This window comes from Sceloporus occidentalis, unplaced genomic scaffold (genome assembly GCF_023333645.1).
Source record: "Sceloporus occidentalis isolate IW3139 unplaced genomic scaffold, rSceOcc1.0.p SCAF_12, whole genome shotgun sequence".
NCBI lineage: Eukaryota > Metazoa > Chordata > Lepidosauria > Squamata > Phrynosomatidae > Sceloporus > Sceloporus occidentalis.
In genome coordinates, this window is record NW_028316992.1 from 9,431,756 (window position 1) to 9,457,862 (window position 26,107).

At 39.9% G+C, this 26,107-nt stretch overlaps 1 protein-coding gene across 1 annotated transcript; it reads left to right on the top strand.

The window, feature by feature from the left end:
- The first annotated feature begins 525 nt into the window (after nt 1-525).
- On the top strand, nt 526-25,771 carry LOC149305248 (fermitin family homolog 1-like). The gene is made up of 12 exons (XM_089477667.1): nt 526-767; nt 1,866-2,079; nt 4,267-4,369; nt 7,463-7,570; nt 9,133-9,264; nt 9,984-10,033; nt 12,732-12,856; nt 14,239-14,345; nt 17,851-18,072; nt 20,165-20,289; nt 23,622-23,763; nt 24,636-25,771. Exons 1-12 carry the CDS (start codon nt 599-601, stop codon nt 24,807-24,809), a joined length of 1,671 nt encoding a protein of 556 aa, XP_089333793.1. The 5' UTR covers nt 526-598; the 3' UTR covers nt 24,810-25,771.
- The last annotated feature ends 336 nt before the right edge of the window (nt 25,772-26,107 follow it).

The following is a 26,107-nucleotide window of genomic DNA, read 5'->3' on the forward strand; positions in this document are numbered from 1 at the left end:
CAACTGTATATTTTTTAATATTTTCAAGTTGTGGATGGTTGAATACATGGATAAAGAATCCATGGCTATAAAGGGTCAACTGTATCATGTTGTTAGTAAGGTAGAGCAAGAAATTTTGTTTTAAAGAGCAAAACCATTCTGCCCCCATCTTAGGTCATTTATATTTCCAGTGGGCTTATTTTGAAGACATAGCTGGGAGAGACATGCAAGGAGAGAGGGATTCAGGGGGGTGACAACCACAGAGAAGGATTCTCCTTTCACTCCTTAAGCCAGTGACTTTGTTACAAGCCCACTTCCAATTTTTGGCCCAACACAGGCTGTACCTTCACTGAAACAATGTGCATTTTAATGGCTCTCCATCCCAAACTTGGAAGTGGCTGAAAGTTTTCTTCCAGATTTTTTTAAAAAATAAAACTGAAGCAGGCACTGCTCCTCAATGTTTGCAGGAGTGTTTCCTTCTTTAGAGGCAACAGCAAAAGCATCCCCATCAGCAACAGGACAGGTATGCCGTGCTTCCCAAAAGAACCCAGTTTGTCAAAGTAAAGGAGTCTCCAGTGAAGTAAGCCATTGGCCTGTTCATTCTGTTTCACTTTAAGACATGTTATCTTATAAAGCTCTGCTTGCAGGTATAAGACGGTCAGAAGAACTTTCTCTGCTGAAATTACCCGAAGATGTGAAAAAGAAAAAGAGAAAAGACAAAGACAAAGAACCAGTCATAGAAGATATCTTAAATTTGCATAACTCTCCAGTGAGTTTGGGATCACCAGGTAAGGTCCAGCAGATAATAATTGTGTTCATTTTATTTACCCATTGGCCAACATCCATAAGCAGAGTGCCTTATAGAATAGCAGTAGAGAGGCCCTGTCCTGAAAAGATGACTTTTCACACCTGGGGCATTGCACAATTGCCAGGTCATTTATGGGTTTCCCCTGTGAATGAAAAGGGATGAGTGGGGGACAGGGCAGTTATGGTTGGGAGGTAGCATCATGAGATCAGTATCGCCAAAACTGCTTCCTTCCCAGTGAAATTCCAGTTTTAAAGCAGTGTGCGGTAATCTCTGAAGGCTCAAGAAGGAGAGCTACTGTTCTGGGACACTAGGATTTGGCTTCCTGACAATGTTTGCACCCCAGCATCTCTTTGGAAATTCAGGAACAAATTACATTCTATTATCAATATAACTCTATGCAATATTTATCCATATGTATGTATGAATCTGTGTACAGCTAGGAAGCAGACCGAATCCTATTGGTTAGACCCAACTAGAGTAGACTAATTGGATCAACTGTTAAGCCAACACATAGGTAAATTCTATTGATTGAATAAGTCTGTTCTAGTTGGATATATGGCTGTGATTTCTATGCATGGATGTGGAAGCTGGATACTAAAGAAAGCTGATAGAAAAAGAAACTCATTTGAGATGTGATGCTGGAGGGGAATTCTTCAGATACTATGGACCACTAAAAAGTTAAATAAATGGGTTGAAGATCAAACAGAGCCAGAACAATCCCTAGAAGCCAAAATGACTAAAGTGAGGTGATCCATTTAGTGAGAAAAACATATATTTAGTGATACAAAGATTACAATGTTCAATAAAGTGGAAGGCAGTAGGAAAAGAGGTGGACTACATTACAGGTGGATTGACTCCATGAAGAAACCTGCATCTGAGTTTGCAAGATGTGAGAAGGGCAGTTGGCAACTGGGGCTCTTGAAGGACTCTCATTCATAGGATCGCCATAAATCAAAGTTGACTCAATGGCAAATAACAGCAGTATTCTAGTTGAGATAAGTCTTTAGAGCAATGAACTGCTTTAACATTCAGTGGTATTGTAGACTGATTTTCTTACTTCCCATCTTTAACATTGCAGCAAGTCCTGGCTTATACAGTAAAACCATGACGCCCATTTATGATCCTATGAGTGGAACCCCTGTCTCTTCTACAGTCACATGGTTTGGTGACAGTCCTTTGGCAAAGCAGAACTGGAGCAGCCTTGCTTTCAACCATCCCAACTGTACACCAGAAACACTGGCGAAAATGTATCAGCCTCGAACTTTGGTTGACAAAGCAAAACTAAATGCGGGGTAAGGGACACTTTTGGTCATCATCTCAATTTGCTGGTTTTGACAAGCCAGGAAGAAATGTGTGTAGTGATTCATTGTTCCAAATTATTATTATTATTATTATTATTTGCAGGAGTGGTTTGAGCATCAACAGTTATTCAGCATTTAAGGTTGGATTTTTTTAAACACGGTAGATATTTCAGTAATTCCAGATCCTGTCATAGGACTCTAACACATGAGGTTAAAACCCTGCCCTACCTTTCCCAAATTCAGTCCTATTTTGGGAGGAAGCCAGTTGTTATTGTACAGAAATCACAGCCGAATTGCCGCCAAGGTCTGTCCCAGGTGCAGCCCGGGTCCTGTAAGCCATTTCGTTGGCCCTTTTTAGAAGTCGGAAGCTTCTGACTTCTAAAAATGGCTGCCAAAGTGGCTTACATTTACACCCAAGATGAACCCAGGCGGCAATTCAGCGGTGATTTCTGTGTGATAATACCCAGTTTCCTCCCACATTAGGACTGAATTCAGGAAAGTTAAGCCGGGGTTTTGACCCCATGCAATAGGGTCCATAGTGGTCATTTTCAAAGAGCTGTTCACATTTGGAGAGACAAACGTGTGTGATGTGTTTTGTTTTTTAAAAACAGCTTGTGATGATAAGCTTAGTGCCATCAGTGTATATGGCTGTTTACTCGGGGAGACAAACAAACAGTTTATAATCATGATCTTAGCTGAAGTGAGAGAAATAATAGAGGGAGAAAAGATAAGAGTATGGACTCACAAAAGGAAAGAGAAGAACAATAAGATCCAAAATACACGAGACAGTTGTACCTTTATTGGGACAACCAAAATGCACAAAATGCATGTTGCAAGCTTTTGAAGCTCCAGTGGCTTCTTCATCAAGCAAAGGTGTTAAAAATCATACAGGAGAAAGAACTTTATGTTGATGTTAGAGTCACAAAAGAGAGAGAGAGAGAAGGAATGGGGAAAGCAAAGGGGATAAGAGGCAAATTAGAGCAAATGTTGTTACATGTGCTTGGGGTTTGTTTTGTTTGAGATTTCAGCAAAGGGGTAGGCCAAGAGTTTCACAGAAAAATAGGTTTCCAAAAGGGAGTTGAAAGAAGCAGAGCGATCATGCAGGTGCTCAGGGAGAATGTGCCAATGTGCCAGGAATGCCAGCCAAGCACAGCTTCCTGTTATGTATATATATATCCTTGTACATTGTTGTATTATGTCTTTCAGCACACACATATTTTTGAATAGTTTATCCTTCTCATATGTTAAGTGTATGTATGCATGCATGTCTGTGTGTGTGTGTGTGAGAGAGAGAGGTAAAGAATATTGAGCCCATATAGACAAGCCAACATAAAGCTGCTTCGGGTAACTTTGGAGATATGCTATTTAAATTATGCATGCATCCTAAGAGGCCAGAAGCAGCACCAAAGCCACACTCCAGTCCTAAGGACTGGAGCACAGCTTCCAGTCTCTTAAAACATGTGTAACATTTAAACAGCATACATCCAAAGTGACCTGAAGCAGGTTTATTTGGGGCTGTCTGTACAGACTCATTCATCAACATTTTAATCTTTAATGAAAAAAAGGATGTCTTGAGAGGATGGGAAAGATCAGCCATGAGATTCTTTGCATTTGGAAATTTCATTGGAGAAAATTAATTTATGCAAAAATATACATGATTTCTTTTGCAGAAAATGCTGTACACAGCAAAATGGGAATGTTTTGTAAAAAGCACACTGATACTAATATAAAAATACTGAATGTCTTGACCAGAAAAATACATTTTGGAAAACTGTACATGGTTTTTCTGTGCAGAAAATTGTGCAGCAGCAACTTTATATAATTTATTCAAATACCTGCAGAAAATCCACATGTTGTTTTTTCCTGACCATGTTTTCTATGCAGACAGACAAAAAATATAGTCTGTGTTCCTAACTAGAATACTATCAGGAGAACTGAGGGGTTCATCTTATACATTTCAGAAAAAAAAACAGCTCTATCTCCCTGGTGCCAGAATAAGTGTACTATCTGTCTAAGAATTTTTTTAAAAAATTACACAAGCTTAAAAAAACTAGCAATTTGCTGGCGAATGTCGCTTATCTTGTTATAAACTGGCCTTTTACTCTTGTTTTACAAATTGACTTTTTCCTTCATACTCAACTAGGTGTAAGTATTTTCTTCTTCTTCTTCTTCTTTCAGATGGTTGGATTCTTCTCGATCACTCATGGAACAAGGTGTCCAGGAAGATGATCAGCTTATGCTACGCTTTAAATACTACACTTTTTTTGATTTGAATGCAAAAGTAAGGAACTTTAAGACTCCTTGCATAATCTTCTGTGATTTATAACATGTTAGATGAAAAGCACATTTGATGAGTTTGCTAAATTTCATTTCACTAGCTAAATCTTGACAGTCCATAGGTCAGCTATTTCTATTGGATAATATCATATTGGTTCTACTATTACATACTTTTTGATAAAATAAAATAATCCAGTTAATATAATAGAATTGTAGAGTTGGAAAAGACCCCAAGGGCCATCCAGTCCAATCCCCTGCTGTGCAGGAATACACAATCAAAACACTCCCGACAGATGGCCATCCAGCCTCTGTTTAAAAACTTCTAAAGAAGACTCCACTACACTCTGAGGCAGCATCTTCCATTGCTGAACAACTGTTACCATCCAGAAGTTCTTTCTAATGTTTAGAAGGAATCTCTTTTCCTGCAGTTTGAATCCATTGCTCCTCATCTCAATCTCCGGAGCAGCAGAAAACAAGCTTGCTCCATCCTCAATATGACATCCCATATGGGAGAGGCTACTTACAAAAGGAGAGGCCAGTTACAGATCAGTTTTCTTATTAAAATCTACAGTTTTACACAATGAAGACAGCAAAAAATTTCAGATTAGTATTGCATTTACTTTAATGAAAAGGAAGTGCTCACTTCAGAGTTACATTTATGTGTCAGCCTTCTGCCTTCCAGATGAGTTGATCCATAGTTCCAATCATTCCCAGCCAATATGACTATTCTGACTGGGATAATGGGAGCTGTACTTTATATCTGAAAGGAACAAGATGAAGAACTGATAGTTCTTTGCCATTTGTCAGCTAAATCTGTAGTTGTTTGGAGGTCTTTCTGATCACTTTCTGGTTGCCTGGGCTCCTATGCTGTGAACAATGGTACGAGCCAGACAGGAAGATTTAGCATCAACACTCTATTTAAACACTCTTAAGTACTGGAATTTTGGGATTATTAACACTGGGGAGAATGAGTGGGCTCTCTATCCTTCATTTAGGCTTTTTCATTAAAATTGACAAAATAGTAAATATACATACAGGTTGAGTCTCCCTTATTTGAAGTGCTTTGGACTAGAGGTGTTTTGGATTTTGGATTTTTTCCCTCATTTTGGAATAGCTGTATTTGCATATATGTATGTCATGAGATATCATGGAAATGGGACATCAAGTCCAAACACAGAATTCATTTATGTTTTATATGTACCTTATACACATAACCTGAGGGTAATTTTATAGAATATTTTAAATAATTTTGTGCATATAACAAAGTTTGTGTACACTGAACCATCAGAAAGCAAAGTTGTCACTATCACAGCCATCCATGGGGGAAATGGTTTTTGGAATATTTTGAATTTTGGAATTTCAGATAAGTGAGACTCAACTTGCATACATACTGCCTTCAGAGAGAAACATAGATCTCTCATTGTTTGGGTAAATAGCTTTTTGTTTCCTTTACATTTCACGTGAAGCATCATATATTTTACATCATATTCCTTCAGAAAGGTTTTATGAGTAAGGAATCAAATTTCTTACATCACCAGTGGATGACACAGACTTGTATTTTGTAAGAAATCATCCTTTTAAACAACACTATACATGATCTGCATGGGCTAACATTTGTTAGGAACACTTTAGATCATCGGCTTTATCTCTAGCAGGCAGCTCTATACTTAATGTAGAGTTTTCTTGGCAGGATTTGTCAAGAGGGGATTTGTTTTTAACTTACTCTGAAGCTGAGAGGATGTGATTTGCCTAAGGTCACCAACTGGGTTTGCACGGCCAAGTGAGGATTCAAATCCCGGTCTCCAGAGTCTTAGTCTAACATTCAAACCACTACACCACTATCTTTCTTATAATAATAATTTAGTGTTGCATCTGAACCCAGATACATTATGTCATGGGGGGGGGGGGTTCTTTCTTCTTTTAATAATGTAGCAAAATCCAGAATGAAACATTTCCATCCCTTGATGTGGTTATTCTGTGCCTCACAGAATATTAGGAAAATATTGCCTGTACTGAGTACCTGCTGTAGTGAGTTATACACACACTTTTAGGAAGATGGGATGAGGATTTAGAAGTGTATCAGAAGAAGCTTAACAGATTTTCATTTCTGTTAAAATATATATGCACATTAAATTTAACAGAGCAATACTGTAATAGCTAAAAGTGCCCTGCCTCTGTATTGGGATTTGCACCAAATGAAGCTGTTTGTGGGTTAAAACTGAAGAAGTGGAACTTGCAAAACAAAATATGTTTTGCTGCCAATAAGACAGAAAACAGATATTTAGAGCCACCATCATAGAGATCATATTTACCATGAAGAAAAACTGAATTCCTCACATTCATGCCCTAACATGTATCTGACTTTCTAAACCATCCTGTTAAGCATTCTGTATTGCATTCCATTTAAAAGTAGTCTGAACAAGTCTTCATTGTTTCTCCTGCCAATAGTTACAAATACATCAACTTAGCAAAAGAGGGAAGAATATGTTATCTTTCACAGTTACGCAAAAGCCTTGGAGATTGAGCCTCACCACACATGATTGTTGTGGTGTTGAACAAAGTCATTTCATACTCATGCTGCTGTGGTCCAAGTTATTTCATGAAGTAGGGTCTTGTTTTGCTGTTCACTTCCCAGCTTGAACATGGGAACATTTACTTCACAATAAGCTTCTGTTGGCTTACTTTCCAATAAACATACAGATGATTTCCTAAGAAATAAACCTAAGGCAGAGCTTGGAAATATTACCTTTTAAGACTATAGCTCCCAGATTATCTCAGGCAGCATGAACATTGGGAGATTTTGGATAGACACATAGACTATCATCCTGTTTGTTAGTCCCAAACAGAGTAGGTCTGATTTAATCAATTGTTGATGGATGAGTCAACACATAGTTAAAACCCATTGATTCAGTGGGTCTATTCTAGTCAGGACTAGCAACAGGATGTAGGCCATAGTCTGAAAAGTAACTTTTTCTAAACTCCATTTTAAGGCACTGTGTGTGTGGAGGCAGTTGTGTTGTTGTAAGTGTTCAATCTGTGATAGTCTTGCTCAAAACGTTGCCCATCACAACACTGCTCTTGCTTCTTCTCTCAACAGTATGATGCTGTACGAATCAGCCAACTGTATGAACAAGCTCGATGGGCTATTCTGCTGGAAGAAATAGACTGCACAGAAGAAGAAACCTTCATTTTTGCTGCATTGCAGGTACATGCTTGCTCTTAAGTTGAAAAACCAGTTTCCCAGCTTTAGTTAAGCACTTTCCAGAAGACGAGCATATGGACTTATTGTTCTACATGAGGCCTCCACCCCACTCCAGCTTCTCAGTAGAGATTAACTGGTTTGCTGTTACAAACTCTATTTAAACATATGTAAATAATTAACAGATGTCCCACTCTTCTACAGCAGCAACTGATTGTAAAACATTTGTGGGATAAACTTACTGCACCAATTATGAAGAGTATTCGTGTCTGGCTCCAAAAAAATATTGCTATGCTCTACCATTCCTACTTCCATATGATAGCAAATTCTAGAGGAAACTACTAGAAAGACTTTTGATGTGTCTGTAATATTAGCTTTATGCACCAGTACACAAGCACAGTATCAGTGGAAGCAAGTAGGAACTTCTGTACAATGCAGTTGTCTGTTGTGCTTTGTAAGAGGTCTCCCAGTAAGCAACTGGTGCAGGCTTCCCAATGAATAACCCAAAGAATGGGCAACTACAGTAGGTACAGGAACTAATTTTGTATCTTTGAGACCTTCTAGGGGCTCCATAGGCTGCCAATAATGTGCCCAAAAAAGCCTTGAATTGGCTATAATTCCTGGTTTTGGAAAAAGAGACCTTTTTAAAATCAAACAATGCAGGGTACCCAACAATGCTTTGCAGCCAGTTTAAAATGCAAATGGCTGCTCTTGGATCAGGTACTTAGCTAAGGGGGGGGAGTCCGCAGGGTTCAGACCCCCCTTCCATTAGATACAATGAATGGTGTGTGCTGCTGCGCCACCGCATCCAAGCCCCATTATAATGGTGGCACTTAGTCTGGACCCCCCCTTCCCAAAATCCTGGCTATGTCTCTGCTTGGATACTACCGGAATAAGCAACTCGTTCTATTTTTTTCCAGACAAAGGACAATTTGGAGAAACTGGAGGGGTTGAGGATTACATAATGAGTCTTTGGGGCCAAATATGGTCCCAGGACCACACTTTGCCCACCCCAGGTTTGTTCCAATTTACTACTATTAAGTCCAGCCAGAAATACCCTTGTCTCAATCTGCCCTTTTTACTCCCTCTTAGGTGTTCTTTTACATACACATACAAATGCCACAGCAGTTTAATGTTTCCAAATCCTCTCTAATTAAATTGCTGTTTCAGGAAGTGCATGTGTGCATGTGTGTGTGCGTGTCTACTTTCTATAGAAAGTAGAAAGTAGACACATGCACACACGCATCAAGTGGCAATTTAGGCAAAACCATTGGTATAGACATATTCATAGTTATTAGATGACCAATCTGAGTACTGCACTCTGTTAGCACTGTCTGTATATGGTGTTTTGTCATCACTGGACAGCAGAGTCAATTGTCTGTCTATTAGAATTGTTCTTTCTTGTTCATTACATTTTTTTTAACATTTGTGACCTAATGGGGGAAATACCTTCCATCAATTTCAAATGTTTTTACTACTAACGTACTACAAATCTTCCCTAGGTATCACCTAAATGAGACTCTTCTACTGTTTTCTCTGCCTTTATCCCTTATATATGTTTGTTGCAGTATCATGTCAGCAAGCTGACATTATCATCAGGATCACAAGATTTTACAAGTGAAGCTGAAACAGATGAAGTGGAGGCTGCGCTTTCTAATCTTGAAGTAACTCTAGAAGGTGGAAAAACAGAGGGTACTTTGGTATGTCTCATACCTGACTTTAGGGGTCATAGAGACAAGACAATATGTCACACAGAGGAGAAAGGGTTGTGGTTTTATGTCACTAACCCTCTCTCAAAATATATCCAATAGCAGACTCTGCTGTTGTATTTTCAATGTGTGTACACATGATATTGTTGCAACTCTCACCTTGGAACCAGTGGCTCCCCTAGGGTTGGCATCACCAAATGTAGTAACTCACAGTATTACTCCTCCATTGATCTCCTCTCATACCACACCATACAGAATCCTTAGTAATGTAATCCTGCTTGGAACCAATGTTCTTAGTACTGGGTGAATTGTGCCTGAATTTCAGACCTAGCTAAGATTTTGATTTTAAGAAAAGAACTTTTATCAACTTTTTATACTATGAGATGAAAAGCCTTTTGGTTATCTTATTACTGTGAGATGAAAAGTCTTCCACCTCTCTGACTTGTAAAAGACCATTGTTCATTTGGCATATGAACACTTATATTTATCCACAACATATTGTTGGACTCTGATTAAAGAAATTCTATGTGACAGAAGCGAAAACAGCAGCTTGAAAAATGTACTATAATGTTGACATTACGGTTTTGAGGTGGCTGAATTTTATTCCTGCCTCTTAGTATCTCCATAGTCCCTAATATGGGTTAGTCAGTATCACGTTCAGAAAACATGTATATTTATATTGTACTAAAATAATTCTTGGCTGTCCATAGGAGGATATCACAGATATACCAAAGCTTGCAGATGACCTCAAGCTATTTAGGTAAGCAAAAAGTGAAATGACAAAGCTATTTGTTATTTTAGTTTATTTAATTGTACACCCTCTAAAGTACTACAGTGGACACCAGTTATACAAAATGCATGAAGACACCAATATCCGATGTAAGTAAAACCTGGAAGAAATAATGGGAGGGGGGAGTTTCATAAAATACTAAAGGTCTGTTACTTTAATTGTATCAAATATGATTTTACTACAACTAGCAATGTATGTATATATACGTAGTATTTACTGTGCTAACTTTCCTTTTTAAAAAACCTCAAGAAGGCTCACATAATTGAAACAATACAATAACATGCAAAACAAAACAGGTAAAATCCATTGTAAGGAGTGTTTCATGAAAAATTGTCAGATTTCCCCCTTTCATATTATTATCATTCAGTGTATTATGTGCTTTATTTATTTATATATGTCCATGTAGGAATTGCTATGCCAAATTTTTGTTCAGGGTGAATCACAGAGTTTTTGGGGAGAAGGACGATCTATTAATGGCTATATGACTATAGAAATAGCTGTCTACACCTAAGAGAATGGAATCAAACTATATTATCAGATTTTAAGATCATAATTATAGAGCATGGCTGGAATCCTGCATCAGCTTATACTTAACAAAGTTCTCTTCATCTGAGCCATCTAAAAAACATTATTCATATGTGCTTGATCATGGGCAGAAATGTCCCTCTTTTTCCCCATGCAGCTGATGCAAAGTAAAGTAGGCTGCAGAGGGCGAGTTACAACCATGACAATAGTGTCAGAACTGTGACTAAATAATGGTCATGAATACAAAACAGTTACGGTTAGGTAACTGTTTTTCTGAAGATGTCAGCCACTGCTGTTGATGAAACATCAGGAATAAACTCTTCTAGAACATGGCCTCATATTCCGAAAAACCCACATAAAACTATGGATGCCGGCCATGAAAGCCTTAGTCTTCACATTGGTTAGGTAACTGTTTTGTAGTCCCAGTCGCTACTTAACTGTAATCTGATTCCAGTCCATAACCTCCTTGCATTAACCTATTTATAACCAGGAATGGCTATGAAGAAAGGAGGAAAGAAATTAGGAAGAGTGCATTGTTACAGCCTGGGACAGTTGAAAAATTCAAGTGGAGCAAAATGCAGCAGCTAATTGCTAACTGGGACCAGATAATTTGGAATATATTTTACCAAATGTAAAATGCACAGGATCCCTGTCTGTTTCTAGGCACAACTAAGTGTGCAATTTATAGATGTAGATTTGTGGGGCATTCAGATGAGTGTACAGTGAGTGCGCATGAGGTGTCCACATGGTTGTACAAGATTGACTAGTGCAAATCATATCAAACTGCAAAAAGGCAATGTTAACTTTATATGTGGCATATTCCTATCTATATGCTTACTCAGAAGTCCATCTCACTGAGGACTAATTCTGTAGTAAGCATGCCTATTCTGCATTAAGAATATTTCTTGATCATTTTAAGATTATTCCAAATCACAAACTGGTGCTTTTTATCAAATTTACACACTCATCTTCTTTTTTGTTCTCCCTCTCCAATTTTTAGCTTGCCATCTCCTAACTATTTCATGGTTGTTTTTGTTTGGACTCCTTGCTCCCACAAATTAACATAACTACCTGTAATTTTAGTCTCGTCTACAGTGGTGAAGCGGGTAGCCATACTATTCTGTTGTAGCAAAAACAACAAAGAATCATGCAGCACCTTAAAGACTAACAAGTCTTATTTGGTATAGGCCCATGGTATCAAGATGCAGGATTACAAGTACATCTTTAAATGAATACAAATCACCAGTAAATGCAGACGCAGCATCTCTCTGTATTATTGTCAGCTTTCTGTGCTGATAATCAAATGGAGTTTTCAAAGAAAAAGTCCATTATTTGCACCTTTGCTGTGGAAAAAAGTGGCTACCTTTTCCTTAACTGATTCAAACGTTTTAATTCTGTGGAACACTGAGATTAAAAAATATATAGAGAGCTTTTCAGTCAGTGGTATGTTTGGTTTACTTAATGGCCATGACATATGTGCTTTGCTTCAAAGGGAATTTGGTTAAAGCTCTAAAATGGGGAACAATAGTTACAAACATAAGATGATGTGAAAGATTTGTGTATAAATTTGTTCTGATAAGGTCAGGGCAGCAAACCAATAAGGGTTTTGTGCAAAGAACTACAAAGATTGAGGGACACATTCTCCGTGCCTTTGGACAGGTCACCCTTGAAACTTAAGAGGAACTTTAGAATGTAAGAAACCACTGCCAGAGAAAAAGCATTCATCTTACCATTTGCAAACAATCCCACTCAGCCATTAAAACTATTGGGTGACCTTGGGCAAGTCATATGACAGCACCCCATTCTTCCAGTTTACTATCATGCTTTTATGTAGACTTCAGCCAACCATGTAAAATTGCTTTTTTGGTTTGTCAAATAGAAAAGAAGCCTGTCGTCTTGTAAATACTGTCCATTGTGCCAGGAAAGTGTACTTGACATGCAAAATATTTTTTTAAAAAATAAGTTAGATTTTGTTCCTAACTGTAACTACAACTACTCAGTTGAAGGAGCTGGATATTGCTTTAAAAAATCATATTATCCATCAGTAGTGCCCAGAGAGATTCTCCTTTCACTGGGACACACACCCAGTTGGTAAGTAGTGTATTTAGAACAGAGAATTGATGCAATTCTTCTTTAATTACAGATCTAAAAAGTTGACACTGAAAACATTCAAGCAATATTGGTTTGTCTTCAAAGACACATCCATATCTTATTTTAAAAACAAAGAAGCAGAATATGGAGAACCCATTGAGAAAATAAATCTAAGAGGTAAAAGGTGGTGTTTTCATACTGCATTTTATAAAAAGAAATTCCTTTTATACTGTTTGATGGGGAGCACATGATACAAGGGATAATATGTGTATTTGCTCTTTACCCGCACTGAGGTACAATGTACACTGCTTGTATGTAAGGTTTTGATTTAGTCTGTCATTTCCTATTGTTTTACCACAGTTTATTGCCTAATGACTAAAGGATAGGGGATGAGGATGCTTGGAATGACTATGGAGATTATCGCATGCCATTTCTGTGCTGGGAGGGATGTGGGATCTAAACTTCAAAAACGGATCCCATCGCATTGCTCCGTACCTGGGCAGCAGGCAGCTTGTATCCAATCCAGGCTTCCCTGGCAGCTTTTCATAAATGGGAAAATCCTATTCATGAAAAGCTGCAGGAGAAGCCTGGATTGGATACAGATTGCCTACTGCCCAAGCATGGAGCAATGTGGTAAGATCCATTGCTGATGGTTACAATGCTCAAGTAATCCAGTGCAGATCTGGCATGGATGTCGCATGTGATAATCTCTTATCTTTTAACCTAAGACTCTTGAGATTATCACACAGGGAAAAGCACATCCTTGTCCTGTCCTTTTCCTGTCCTTATCATGTGATCAAGAAAAGATTTTCACACAGTGTCGCACTTATCCAGTCATTGTCCCATCGTTGAGTCTCAATTGACCACAATTGCACAAAAGACGTCCACGTGACATCATGGTTATTCTGTCATTGTCCCATCATTGAAGTGGAATTGTCCTGTCATCTGTTGGATTGTTGTTCCCATCTGACCTGTCAGCCTATCAAGTGGTGAGGGACAATGGAAGTGATAGTTCATCAATGTGGATAGCCAGAAATTCCCCATCCTTGCTCTTAAAGATTACTTTGGGCCTAAAATCAATTTCACTTCTCCAGTTTAATACCAAATTACTGTACTTGCACTGGCATGCATTCTTTGTACAGACTAAAGCAAATGCTCTTCATACAGTACTTCCTAGTTCAATGATCTGTAGTAGACAGAGGAAGAAATTCTTCCATGTCTTCATTGCAATATAATGGTTAACTTTCTACATTTTTAGAATATAGCCTAATTTTAGACTAACATCACTAAATCATTAGTCCCGGCTTCTCTAATAAGTCAATGGAGTTTACATTCATGTTAACTGATCAAGTTTCCATTTAATCAGTAGGCCTTCTGTGGTTGTGACTAAAACTTGGATTTAGGTCTTCGTGTTTTATACGTTAGAGTTTTTGTTTGTTTGTTTTGTTTTTCTTATTCTCTCTTTTTTATTTCTTGTCCTTGTGTAGGTTTTGTAGGTCACCCTTACAGTGAATTATGCATAACTTCCCTTATAACTTCTCATGTGTTCTGTCATTCAGGGTGTGAAATTGTCCCAGATGTAAATGTGTCAGGGAAAAAATATGGAATTAAATTGCTCATCCCTGTTGCTGATGGAATGAATGAAGTACACTTGAGATGTGATAACGTGAGTAGCAAAACAGCCAACTGATTCTGAAGGAGGGTTTGTTATACTTTGTGTGCTTTGTGGGAATGTGTGGGAAGTCTCCTTGGGGCTCAGGTACCTGGTTAGCATGGTAAAGCCAGACAGATGTAGAACATAAATATTTCCAGTCAAACCTGGTATGTCCATAAAAATGGAGATTTTTTTTTAAATGACATGTTTTCACAGTGAAAGTCAGCCTGTGAGTGAAGAGAGTTGTGTATGTGTATTGTGGAGATAGTTGGTATGGTACGGTGGTTTCAGTGTTGGATTAGGATTTCAGGAGACTAGGGCTCAAATCTTTGCTCAGCTGTTGGAAACCTCCTGTGTCCTCTGAATAAATCTTGCAAAGAAAATCCTATGATAGGGTCACCATAAGTTGGAGCCAACCTGAAGGCACAGAACAGCAACAACACAGTGTAAAAAGAAGGATTGTCACAATGAAATGATATCACTGGGTGTATCTACACTGCAGAAATAAAGCAATTTGACACCACTTTTACTGCCATGACTCTGGCCTACAGAATCCTGGGATTTGTAGTTTGATGCGGCACCAGAGCTGTCTGACAGACTAGGCTGGATACCCCCTGCCAAAGTACAAATCCCAGGATTCCACAGGATGGAGCCATGACAGTTAAAGTGGCATCAAACTGCTTTATTTCTGCAGTGTGGAAGAGCGGACTGCCTCATAGAGAATAGCTAGAGTTAAGAAGCCTCTCAAAAGTTTCTGTATTCTCCATCGGCATGTCTCCAGGGAGGAGGAGGGGGGAAAACTGTTTAAGCTTCTCCAGAATCCAAAGCAAGGAGCTCAGTTCTTTTTCTGGTATAAATTGCCTGTGTGAACAGGTAGATGAAAAAAGGGAGCATAAATTAAGGGCCAAACTAGCCATGGCAGTACCCAAAAAATGTTTTAGTAGCAAGTGTTTTTGTTACTGCCATGAGGCAACCTGAATGAAGGAAAAGTTTAATCCTTTCTTCCCCCACTATGATCCTGATGAAAATCACCACCACTGTAAAATTGTTACTGGCCATAAGATGAAATTTTCCATTGGTACCAATGGTGGTTTGCCTCTCATGGCTTCCATGACAAGGAATGAAAGAATTAAACTACTCTTCCTTGTTTGCTGCAATCTTGGTTAAAATCCACATACACACCTTCACATATTGTATTCTGTATCCTGTATCCTCTCTGCATTGGCCCTGTGGACCATTGGAGAACCATACAAGAAAACAAAAGGCCTTTGAAATTGATGGCCCATCAGTTCATAAGGCTATCAAATCTAGTTTAAAACTGAATTCTCCCTATACCACCCACTATGCCCTCAGTGCTCTGACTATATGTGTATGCATTGCACATACTCACATACACACACAATTCAATCTTTGAAAAACTCAAAAGCACGAAGAGAAGGTATCAAGCCTGATTTTTCTGAAAAGCAAATCTGACTGACATGTACAGTAGAATGAGAGTAGGCTATTTTAACATGACTCATTTTTACCGCCACTATATTTGTTTTTGAAAATCACCGTCCCTGAATGTCCTCTGTGATTGTCTGTTCTGTATTGTTTGCTGACAAAAGGAAAATACTCTATAAAATTCTAAACTCTTCTAAACCCAGATTGCCCATGAAGTGACAAGTGTATCAATGAAACCACCCCTCCTGTGCAGTTACTTCCAGGTTTGCTTTTCTTAGATGTGGTTCCATACCTGGATATTACATATGAGAGGTATAACCATGTTGGCAGATTTAGTTGACTGGGAACTCTTTCACACAGGAGGCTTACCATGTGTAAATCATCAAAAATCGTGGGAAACCTATGATCTGCAGCCACACCCCCACGCACTTCTCCAGTGACTAAATCATCATAAGAAGAAGAGCCCTCCCTCTGGTCCATCTGCCTTGGTCCAGGCCTCAGAGGGAGAGAAGAATGCTGGACCTGATCCTCTTCCCCCCTCACCATTCCCTTCTCCTTTTGTGTTGTGTCTTTTAGATTGTAATCCTGAGGGCAGGGAACTGTCTATTACCCCTCTGTTGTAAACCACTCGGATTCCCAGTGATTGGGCGGTATATAAATTAAACCTATTATTATTATTATTATTATTATTATTATTAAGACGTGGACGCTCACTCGTCCCACTTCTGTTATTGCCAAATGCTGGCTCCAAGAATGCTTTACTGATGGGACGAGTAAGCACCCATGCCTCCATAACAATTTACTCATGGGAGAAGCATGCGGGGGTGTGAATGTAGATCACGGGTTTCCCACGATTTCTGATTATTTATTGAAGATTTACATACAGTAAGCCTCCCATGTTAAAGAGACCTGGGTCTTTCCCCCATGATAGGCTGGGAGGAATGGTGTTATTGTTCTGTCAGAAGGAAACATTCAACTGCTTGTTCATACCCACATGACTGAATGTGCAGCTCCTGACCATGTGGGATCATCTTGCAGAAAAGCAGGTTCTATGTGGTTGCTGTTACATGTGAGCCTAAAATCCCAGTCCTGTAGGTTATTTAGATTGTGGTGTGGTGTGACAAATTTCTCTACTACAGATTCTGAAAGGGTTTTCTTTAGAACAAAATGCTGAGCTCCTGGGAGAGGTCTTCCTAAGTGTGGAAATGGAGGTTTTTGCTGTATAGTTTCATGCACAGCTATAAAGTTGACTTTGAGATGAGAACATCCAACTCCATCCTACACCTGGCTTGCTGTTCTTTGAGTTCTTCTTACCTAGCCTCTTCCACCAGTATCCAGATGGGCTGAGCACAAGTATCCCTGTCACATCAAATAGCAACTGCATCAGAGGTTAGAGATGATACAAAGATGGACCAAAAGTCCATCTAGTCTACCATATTTGCCACAGTGGCCACCCAGGTACCACTCAGAAACCCACAAGCTGGGTGCAAGCACATTGTCTGCTTTTGTTGTTGTTGTTGTTGTTGTATGAAGGCTGTTACTTACAGACTGCGAACCTCGGAGTTGCTGCTAGCTCTCATGGCTAGTAGCTGTCAGGACACTGATCCTCAAAGAATTTGTCTAATCCTGTCTTGAAACTATTTAGATTAATACAGGTGAAGCCTAAATTCTTTTTACTTACTTACTTACTTACTTATTTTTATTTAATTTAGATCTTGCCTTTCTCCCAACACTGGACTCAGGACAGCGCAGAACATTTTAATATTCAATATTTTGGGTGGAGGATGTTTGGCCTTACATAGGCTGTTGGAAGGCATCTCTCACGAACCCTAACTAGCACAGCCAATGCTAAGGGGCAATGGATGTTGCAATCTAACAACATCTGGAGGCCCACATGTTCCCCATCTGTGTCCTATGTGATGGTTCAGAATGAGGGCCTGCATCTGTTTTAACCAAAGAAGCTTGATGTCACAGTTTAAATCACTGAAATTTTAAAAAATACAAGCAATATTTCAACGCAATAATTTTGTCAGAACTTCTTTCCTCATGGTGTTCACGTAACTATTTTTTTCAGGAAAATCAATATGCCAGATGGATGGCAGCTTGCATTTTGGCTTCCAAAGGCAAAACAATGGCAGACAGCTCTTACCATCCTGAGGTCCAAAACATCTTGTCCTTCTTAAAAATGAAAACCAGAACTGCTGCTCCCCAAGATGTTTCTGATGTAGAAAGCATGGACATGAAACCAGAGTGCTTCATCTCACCAAGATATGCCAAAAAATATAAGTCTAAGCAGGTGAGTGGGAGTTGGAGGAGTGAGAAACAACCACCAGATCTTGGGCAGATTTCAGAGTCAAGCATCATGAAGCTGATTCAGGTTAAATCCATACTGTTCCTGCTTAACTAGGGCAAAAACTGGATTTCAGGGATCTCTCTTCACTTTCTTCAACAAAGCCTTAATCAAAAGTACTGCAAATGAAATTCCAAAGAGCTACCTTTTTCTATTAGGTAGCATATTGGGTGTAGGTAGTGTATATGGAGAATGTGGATAGATAGTCGGCTTTTTCCATATTCCCACTGTGTGAGCCCTGTGCAAATCATGCTCTGCTCCCAGATCTGTTTCTGTAACTGGACATAAGACAGTAGGATGGGGCAAAGGCAGTCATTAAAATATTCTGTATGCCATTCAGTCTCTGGCATTTCCATCTGAAAGGATCCTGGGTAGGAAAGAAGTGAACTTTTCCATCCAGGAGTCCAAACAACTGGGTTCAGATAGCACTGAGTTGGAGTAATATGACCTGCTATAAGTCACGGGCTATGTCTGTAATATAATGGTTGGACTCCCTGGAGTGTAACACTTGTTATGTCCACAATTGAACTATTTAGACCTTTGTGTAAGGAAATAGCCTGTATCAGATTATGCAAGCCATGTTTTCATCTGCCTGCAGCATAAGATGCACAGGCAAAGCTTTGTCCCCATCCCCATCCCTTAATTCAAATGGATGCCAGAACATCACCAGAATTGCCTCTATAATAGGTGGGAAGCTGCAAATGCCCAAAGAGAGAGAGAGAGAGAGAGAGTCGTAGATGCCATTGCCTCCGTCTACCTGAGTAGAGGCGTCACTAAGTAGAGGCTGACTGCACCGGGTGACAACAGAGAGGGGTGTCACCTGGTGGGGTATTACACCTGGAGGGACTGGCTACCGGGCAAGCAAGAAAGGGCATCACTTTCCTTTCCTGCTCACACAGCAGCTGGACTGGACCCTAAACAGTAGCTCCAGAGGCCATAGCACCACCTCCCTCAGTAGTAGCAGATGCTAGATGGTGGTGCCTTCAGAGTCCGGTGTGGCTACTCAGACAGCAACCACAGTAGACCCTAGTTGAGCACTCCATAGGCACTGGATGAGTACTCCATCATTCCACTCAGCAGCAGCCTGGGCCAGGGGTGAAGGCAGGGCAGTTAACCCCCTCCCCACACCAGGTGGCACCAACCTCAGCAATGCCACTGTACCTAAGCACTCTGGCACGCTTTGAGGCCCACTCATGTTAAAACAAAATTTCAAACATATGCAGTTCCCTACACAGCACTGAAAAATATTACTGATAAAATGTATCTTAAGTGTTAAGGCAACCATTCCAAATGTTTAGTACTATTGTTCTTAACAGAGGAAGACTGCTATTCCAATTATTAGGGTTTGCTCAGAATGGTTATGTTTTCTTCTCCTGTTTTAGCATGTCTAAAAGAAAAAAAGAAAAGTGTGGTACAGTCTTTTAGGTATGATAATACATAATCTGACAGAGCCCCATTTAAAATGGAGATCTGGGAGATGGACGCAGAGTAAATTTTCAGGGCCACATGTTGAGACTGTGGCAGTAGTGAGAGGTGCACTCACTATGAAATACAGAACTACATCATGAAATACAGCTGCTTGATTCCATGATGGTTACATTACCAGGCATTGCAACACCACCAAAAGTGGTTTTTTTAATTACAGGTATGATCATTATAGGGAATCCTTAGCTACCAGAGCTCTTGGACATCATGCACTATTCAGATGTTGAACTGCATGCCCTCTGATGATAAAGGAAAGAAAGTGCTAGGAGGACTGGCTGGAAATGGCGTTGCCCATGTTCCTTATGACTAATAGCTTCACCCACAAATATAATGTTCTGAGGAAGCAGGACCACCCAGGCAGGAAGGTATTCACATTGAAAGCATGATCTTTGAATTGCAATGCTTTGCCAAGTTTTTACAGAGTGATCAGCATTTGGCAGGCAGTCTGCATCTCGGAGGCTGCCATTATAACATTTCTACTTTGAAACAACATTTCACATCTGTTTTATCAAAGCTTTATTTTCTCACCTGTATGTTGTTGGTTTTTTTAAAGCTGGCTGCTCGTATCTTGGAGGCCCACCAGAATATTGCCCACATGTCTCTGATGGAAGCCAAATTGAGGTTTATCCAGGCATGGCAATCCCTTCCTGAGTTTGGCTTATCATACTACGTTGTAAGGTAAATGTAACATTATGCTGCCCTAATCGTTCTGTGGCAAAGGGTTCTGAGAACCCCTTACCACTAGCATTTCTAGTTGAATATGTGGTAGTTGCAACACAATTTCTGGCTGCTTTAACTCTAGATTGTTTTCAAAGGAAAATGATTTCTCTGTGTACCTCTTGTTTCCATCTGGAATTACATAAGCCATGATTCTTTCCTAACCCTACACAGCATCTTCCAACAGCTCCTAGGGCATCAACACTTGCTCTTGAGGCCCCTTAATTTTCCAATTTTCCTGGCACAGCAGTGGACATTCAAGACAACCATAATGTTAACTTAACTCCCAACCTAGGAGACCACTGTAAGGCATTGTGGATATTAAAATGGCCATCAGCCAGTGCTGATTGGAGGGGCAGCAAACCCACAAAGAGGGAGTTGGACTGGTCTAAGTGAGGTCCAGCAGAAGGCACTGTAGAGATGACTCTCTCAATCCAGAAGCTGCCCTTTTGTTTCTTAGCATACTCTGCTTCTTGGGACAATTTGTTGTATGCATACATAAGCCACATAACAGGCTCTCTCCTTTGGTTTCTTCTCTTTTCCTCCTTAACAAGTGTAGATGTGTGTGTGTGTCAGGGGGAAAAAGACTGGACAAGAGTGGCAAAACACAGGAGGGTTACAAATGGAATACAAGAGTGTCTGAGTCTCCTATAAATTTCTGTTTGGGGTAGGACAATTGCACAAGAAAATTCTCATCTTGAAGCATTTCAACAATGAGTATCTGCAAAATATTCTGTGCTTGGCCAGTAGAGGGAAGCACAGTTTCAACAGGCAAAGGCAGCAGTAAATGTTTTTATGTTCTCATTCTCCTCTTCACCTCACCTCCATACTTGGGAAACTATTACACAGGGGAAAACCAGGGGATTAAAAAGGCATTTTCCTGGGAAAGTTGTGCAATCCCATGAATGATTTATTGCTGAAGCATTCCTGGTTCTTCCTGGGATAAGTCCTCTTAGATCATGATGTCATCTGTCAATCTTTGCTGTGATCATGCAACTTTCCCAGGAAAATGTGTTAGAGCATATAGATTTATTAAATGTTGGAGTGTATGTGGAATTCACATCATCATCATCATCATCATCATTATTATTATTATTATTATTATTATTATTTTATTTCTATAGCATTGTAGCTGACCTCCTGGGGCACCGCCATTTCTCCAAAGCGAAGAGGTCATGTAGGCAGCTTGCAAAGGAGGGGGCAGGAGCCCTAGAGATAATAAACTGGAAATTCCCCACAGGAAGTTTGGGAGTTGCTAAATAGGAAAGCCATCACCTCCAAAAATACATTTTGAATTCTCTGATTTCCCCTGTGTGATAGTCTCCTTGATTGTTATTGGTTTGCAATGGTGAGACGCACACCCTTTCTTCAGTGCCCTTGTAACAGAGTAAAAAGAAGGAAACCTTTTGCTGTACTACACCTGTGCTGCAATCTGGTGCCCAGCCTGCCATCATGCAGCAAATAAAACATGGCCCAGTCACACTGTCACCTTTATTTGCAATTGCCTCAGCCTGGAGATCAATTTCTATCCACCAGCCACCCTCAAGCAGACACAAGAGCTTGCCCCGGTAGAACCTTCCCCCTTCAGCTTCCCCACTGGGGTCAGAAAGCTACAGTACCAAATGCAGATCCACGTACACACTTCCAGTACACCTAGTTTCTGAGGAAAGAAGTGTAGTGTAAGTGCAGTGTGCCCGCATCATACGCAGGTACGCTATACACAGTTGCAGCTTACACTGAAAGCCACGTGACATAACAGGAAATGATGCGCACACCTGTGGCACACATGCGGTGCCGCATACACGAACCCCATTGTTTTCAATGGCGCTCGAACATATGCAGTATTTGCCTTATGGGGGGTCCAGAACTCTGTACTCTGATATCCCCTTGGTATATTTAATCCAGCAATATTGTGGCACTTCACCACTGACCACCAGCATGTGCTGATGAGACTTCGATGACCTGTGAAACACTTGAAAAGGTAGTATTTTGAATATGGCATGTAGATCCAAGGCATGTGGAAGGCATAAAACAATGGATAAAGGAGGCAATGCATTCCACTCCCCATGCTCTGCATTTCTAATGAAAACTGAAAGTCAAAGATGATTTCTTGCAAGTGATCAGATAAAACCAAACTCCCTTTCATCAACTGCTGTGTTCCTAAATTCCCTTTCTGTCCATTCATTTTGGGGTACTCCAGATCAGTGGTGTCACTGGGGGGGGGGAGCATGTGGACTGCATCAGCTGACACTCTAAGGGGTGTGGCAGCACTGCTCCTCAAACACCTACTTTTTGTCAGAAATGGGCTGTGGCATTCACCTTTATCTCTTTAAAATGCTGAAGAGATGGTATGAGTGGTATGAGGCTCAGTGGGAGAAGAAAGGAGAGGCATTAGGGTTTTTTAAAGTAACATTTCAATTTTTTAATTTACATTTATTTGAAATTTTAATTCCACCCCAACATCAATTTAATCACATGGAACTATGTATATGTAAACACATTTATTCTGTCTGTATGATTTAGTAATTTAAAGTTAGATGTTTAAGTTTGCTAGTTGTTTATGTCACAACTATTACCATTACATTCAGTGATATGTGGGAATTACAATTTATAAATAAATTAGTACAAAAAACATTACTGAGGCTTCTGTGTAGTGTGAAATGGGAGGAAGCCAATGGGGGTGGGTGACACCATGAGTTACCGCACTGGGTGACACCAACTCTAGTGATGCCATTGCTCCAGATCTGGTCCTTCTGATCCCCTGGAGATCTCTAGGAGAGGTCATTTGGCCCCTGTGCCAACCGCAGTTGTCCACCCATGACTAAAGTGGTCATCATATAGAACTGCAATTCATATTCATACCTATGACTGTCCTGATTTGGCAGGGACAGTCTTAAATAATCCTTATTGTCCCACATTTTCAACTGCTTCTAAAATGTCTGTTTTTTTCTTCCTTTCCTATTTTCTCACTTTGTTCTCTGCTTACTTCAGTTGCTGCAAAATGAGCTCAAAGTGCAGAAGTAACTTGTATTAAGCTAGCTCTTCAGGAAGGAGGGGAGTTTTGCCCTTGTCAGTAGGTTCAGGCAAAAGCAATTTGCTGTAACTTCTCCTAACTTGTAGATTCTTCCTCATTACTAACTTTTGCCTCATTAATAACTTGATCACACTCTGATGCTGCTTGGACACGTGTCCTAGTTTTCATCTATGAAATATTGGAGGGAATGCATACTGCAGCTACTGTTAGAAAAACATGGGATTGAATTAATTGGCTGCTGGTTATTTCCCCCCCTTAGATTTAAGGGAAGCAAAAAAGATGATCTCCTGGGAATTTCTTACAACAGGCTGATAAGGATAGATACAGCCACCGGAGACCCAATTACAACATGGAGATTCTCAAATATGAAACAGTGGAATGTGAACTGGGAGATACGTCAGGTAATGTCCAAGTTTTCCTGAAATACAGCTATCTCTCTGTTGAATAAAACTGCCTTTAGTTGCAGCCTGTATGATCATATGGGGGACTGCAAAATAGTAAACCTATTAGTAGGTGAAAATTCTTACATTGTTAGCAAGTTCCACATGCACATTAACACAGCATTATTGGACTGCATTTTACCATAACCTTACAACATGGATTTCTCAGGGGTCCCTTATTAAATTTGATTCTTAAATTTGATACAGAATACAAGTGTTTCCCTCCTGACCTGATATTAGAAAGTGAAAATAGTGGACTTGCTCCAGATTTAAACTCCTGACATGGAGCTGGCTGGCAGCAGCAGACTTCCCCATCCCTGGTTTCCCCAAGCAGTCTCTTTAGTATCCTTAAAATGCTGCACAAGAGGTCAGTGGACCTGCTAAAAGGACATGTTTCTGCCTGATTTGGAGTGATTTCTCCTTCTTCTACATTCCCCTCCCATATCACCTACCACATTCAGCAGATAATTGTGAATGCTGGCTAGGACTAATGACTATTGTCATCCAACAACATCTGATGGGCTGCTTCCCCTGCCCTGTTTTAGGAAACCTGCTAGATTATTATTGTTAAAGTTAGTGTTGCATTTTCAGATGAATTATAGCCAGCTCCTTCAATGATAGCCTTTAAACATACAATTTAAATAACTGCTTTGCATGTTGCTTTTCATAATGTACAAATATTTACTTAGTGAGCTGATGAAATCATAACTGAATTACTTTAAAAAAAAGATGCAAAATATTTCTGGGAGACTGCCAGCTGGAGTGAAGGAGGGGCAGGGAAAAAGGTTTTTTAACTCTCCTTTTTTATATACCTATTTGCATTTCCCCTTCAGGTTGCAATTGAGTTTGATCAGAATGTATCCATTGCTTTCGCTTGCCTGAGTGCAGATTGCAAAGTGGTCCATGAATACATTGGAGGCTACATTTTCCTGTCAACCCGTTCCAAAGACCAGAATGAAGCACTGGATGAAGACTTGTTCCATAAATTAACTGGAGGACGAGAGTGAGGAGAAGTCAACCACCTTGCTTCTGTTGGATTGCCAGAGCTGATAAGGCCTACAGAACAATATAGGCTTTCTCCTTGATATTCCTGTATTTTGAACCAGGGGTTTTGGAGGTATTTTAATTACTAGTGCAACTCACTGAATCATCATCATCATCATCATCATCATCATCATCATCATCATCATCATCATCATCATTTTACTTACCTCAGGGGTTATTCCAAGTTAAGTTTAAGTACTCAGAGCCTACTTCACACCACAAGCTATCCATGGTGTCCCTGTGAAGGACACTATTTTTGTTTCTGTACAATTTTTATTTACATGATGCAGCCAGTCTGTGAAAGCCATTTGAATCGATAATGCCACAAATACTGAGTGTACCCTTGGGAGCTACTGGCTTCCTTTTCATATAAGCAACTCTCAGTGGAGATCACATCTGTTTACATAATGTCATGTACGGGGCACATTGACAGTACTTATAGCACCATGATTCCACTCTAATTTCCACAGTTGCATCCTATGGAATCCTACAGGAGTTGTAACTTGGTCAAAGGCACCATAGGAATTCTTTGGCTAAGGATGCTAAAGTCTCTTTCCTAAGCTGTGTAGAGTGAAAGAGCCCTGGAAAACCACCTAGGTGGGGTCCAGGGTATTTTTAATGTTAAGGAGATGTATCCATCTTTGTATGAAGAGACTTTCCCCTCAGTGCTCCTTAGATCTACCCCAGAGGAACTCCCAACCCTTGAGAGCAGATTTAGGGGAGGTTTGGAAGGGGAGGAATTGCAATGGACATGGGAAATCTTTCTACCAAGGTCTTCTGTTCCACTGGAGCTAGCATTTGCTCCAACCCACATCATGTAAATACATACTCTGATTAATGCAGCCTTTTCACTGTAATGTAAAGATTTTTAATTCTTGGATATCTTGTTAAAGTCTACAGAAATCACTTATTAAAATCTTTTTTATTAAACATAAACTCCGCCACTTACACTTTTTATACATGTGCCTAAAACAACATACAAACAACAAAACTACAGGCCGAACTAAACAACAAAGCAAGGACAAATAATACTAACACTGTTGTTGTTGTATGCCTTCAAATCATTTCTGACTTATGGCAATCCTAGGGTGAACATATCATGAGGTTTTCTCGGCAAATTAGGTCAGAGGAGGTTTGCCATTGCCTTCTATTGCCTTGAGGTTTACTCAAAGTCACCCACTGGGTTTCATGGCTGAGCTGGGAATCAAATCCTGGTCTCCAGAGTTGTAGTTGAGCACTCAAACCACTACACCAGTACAAA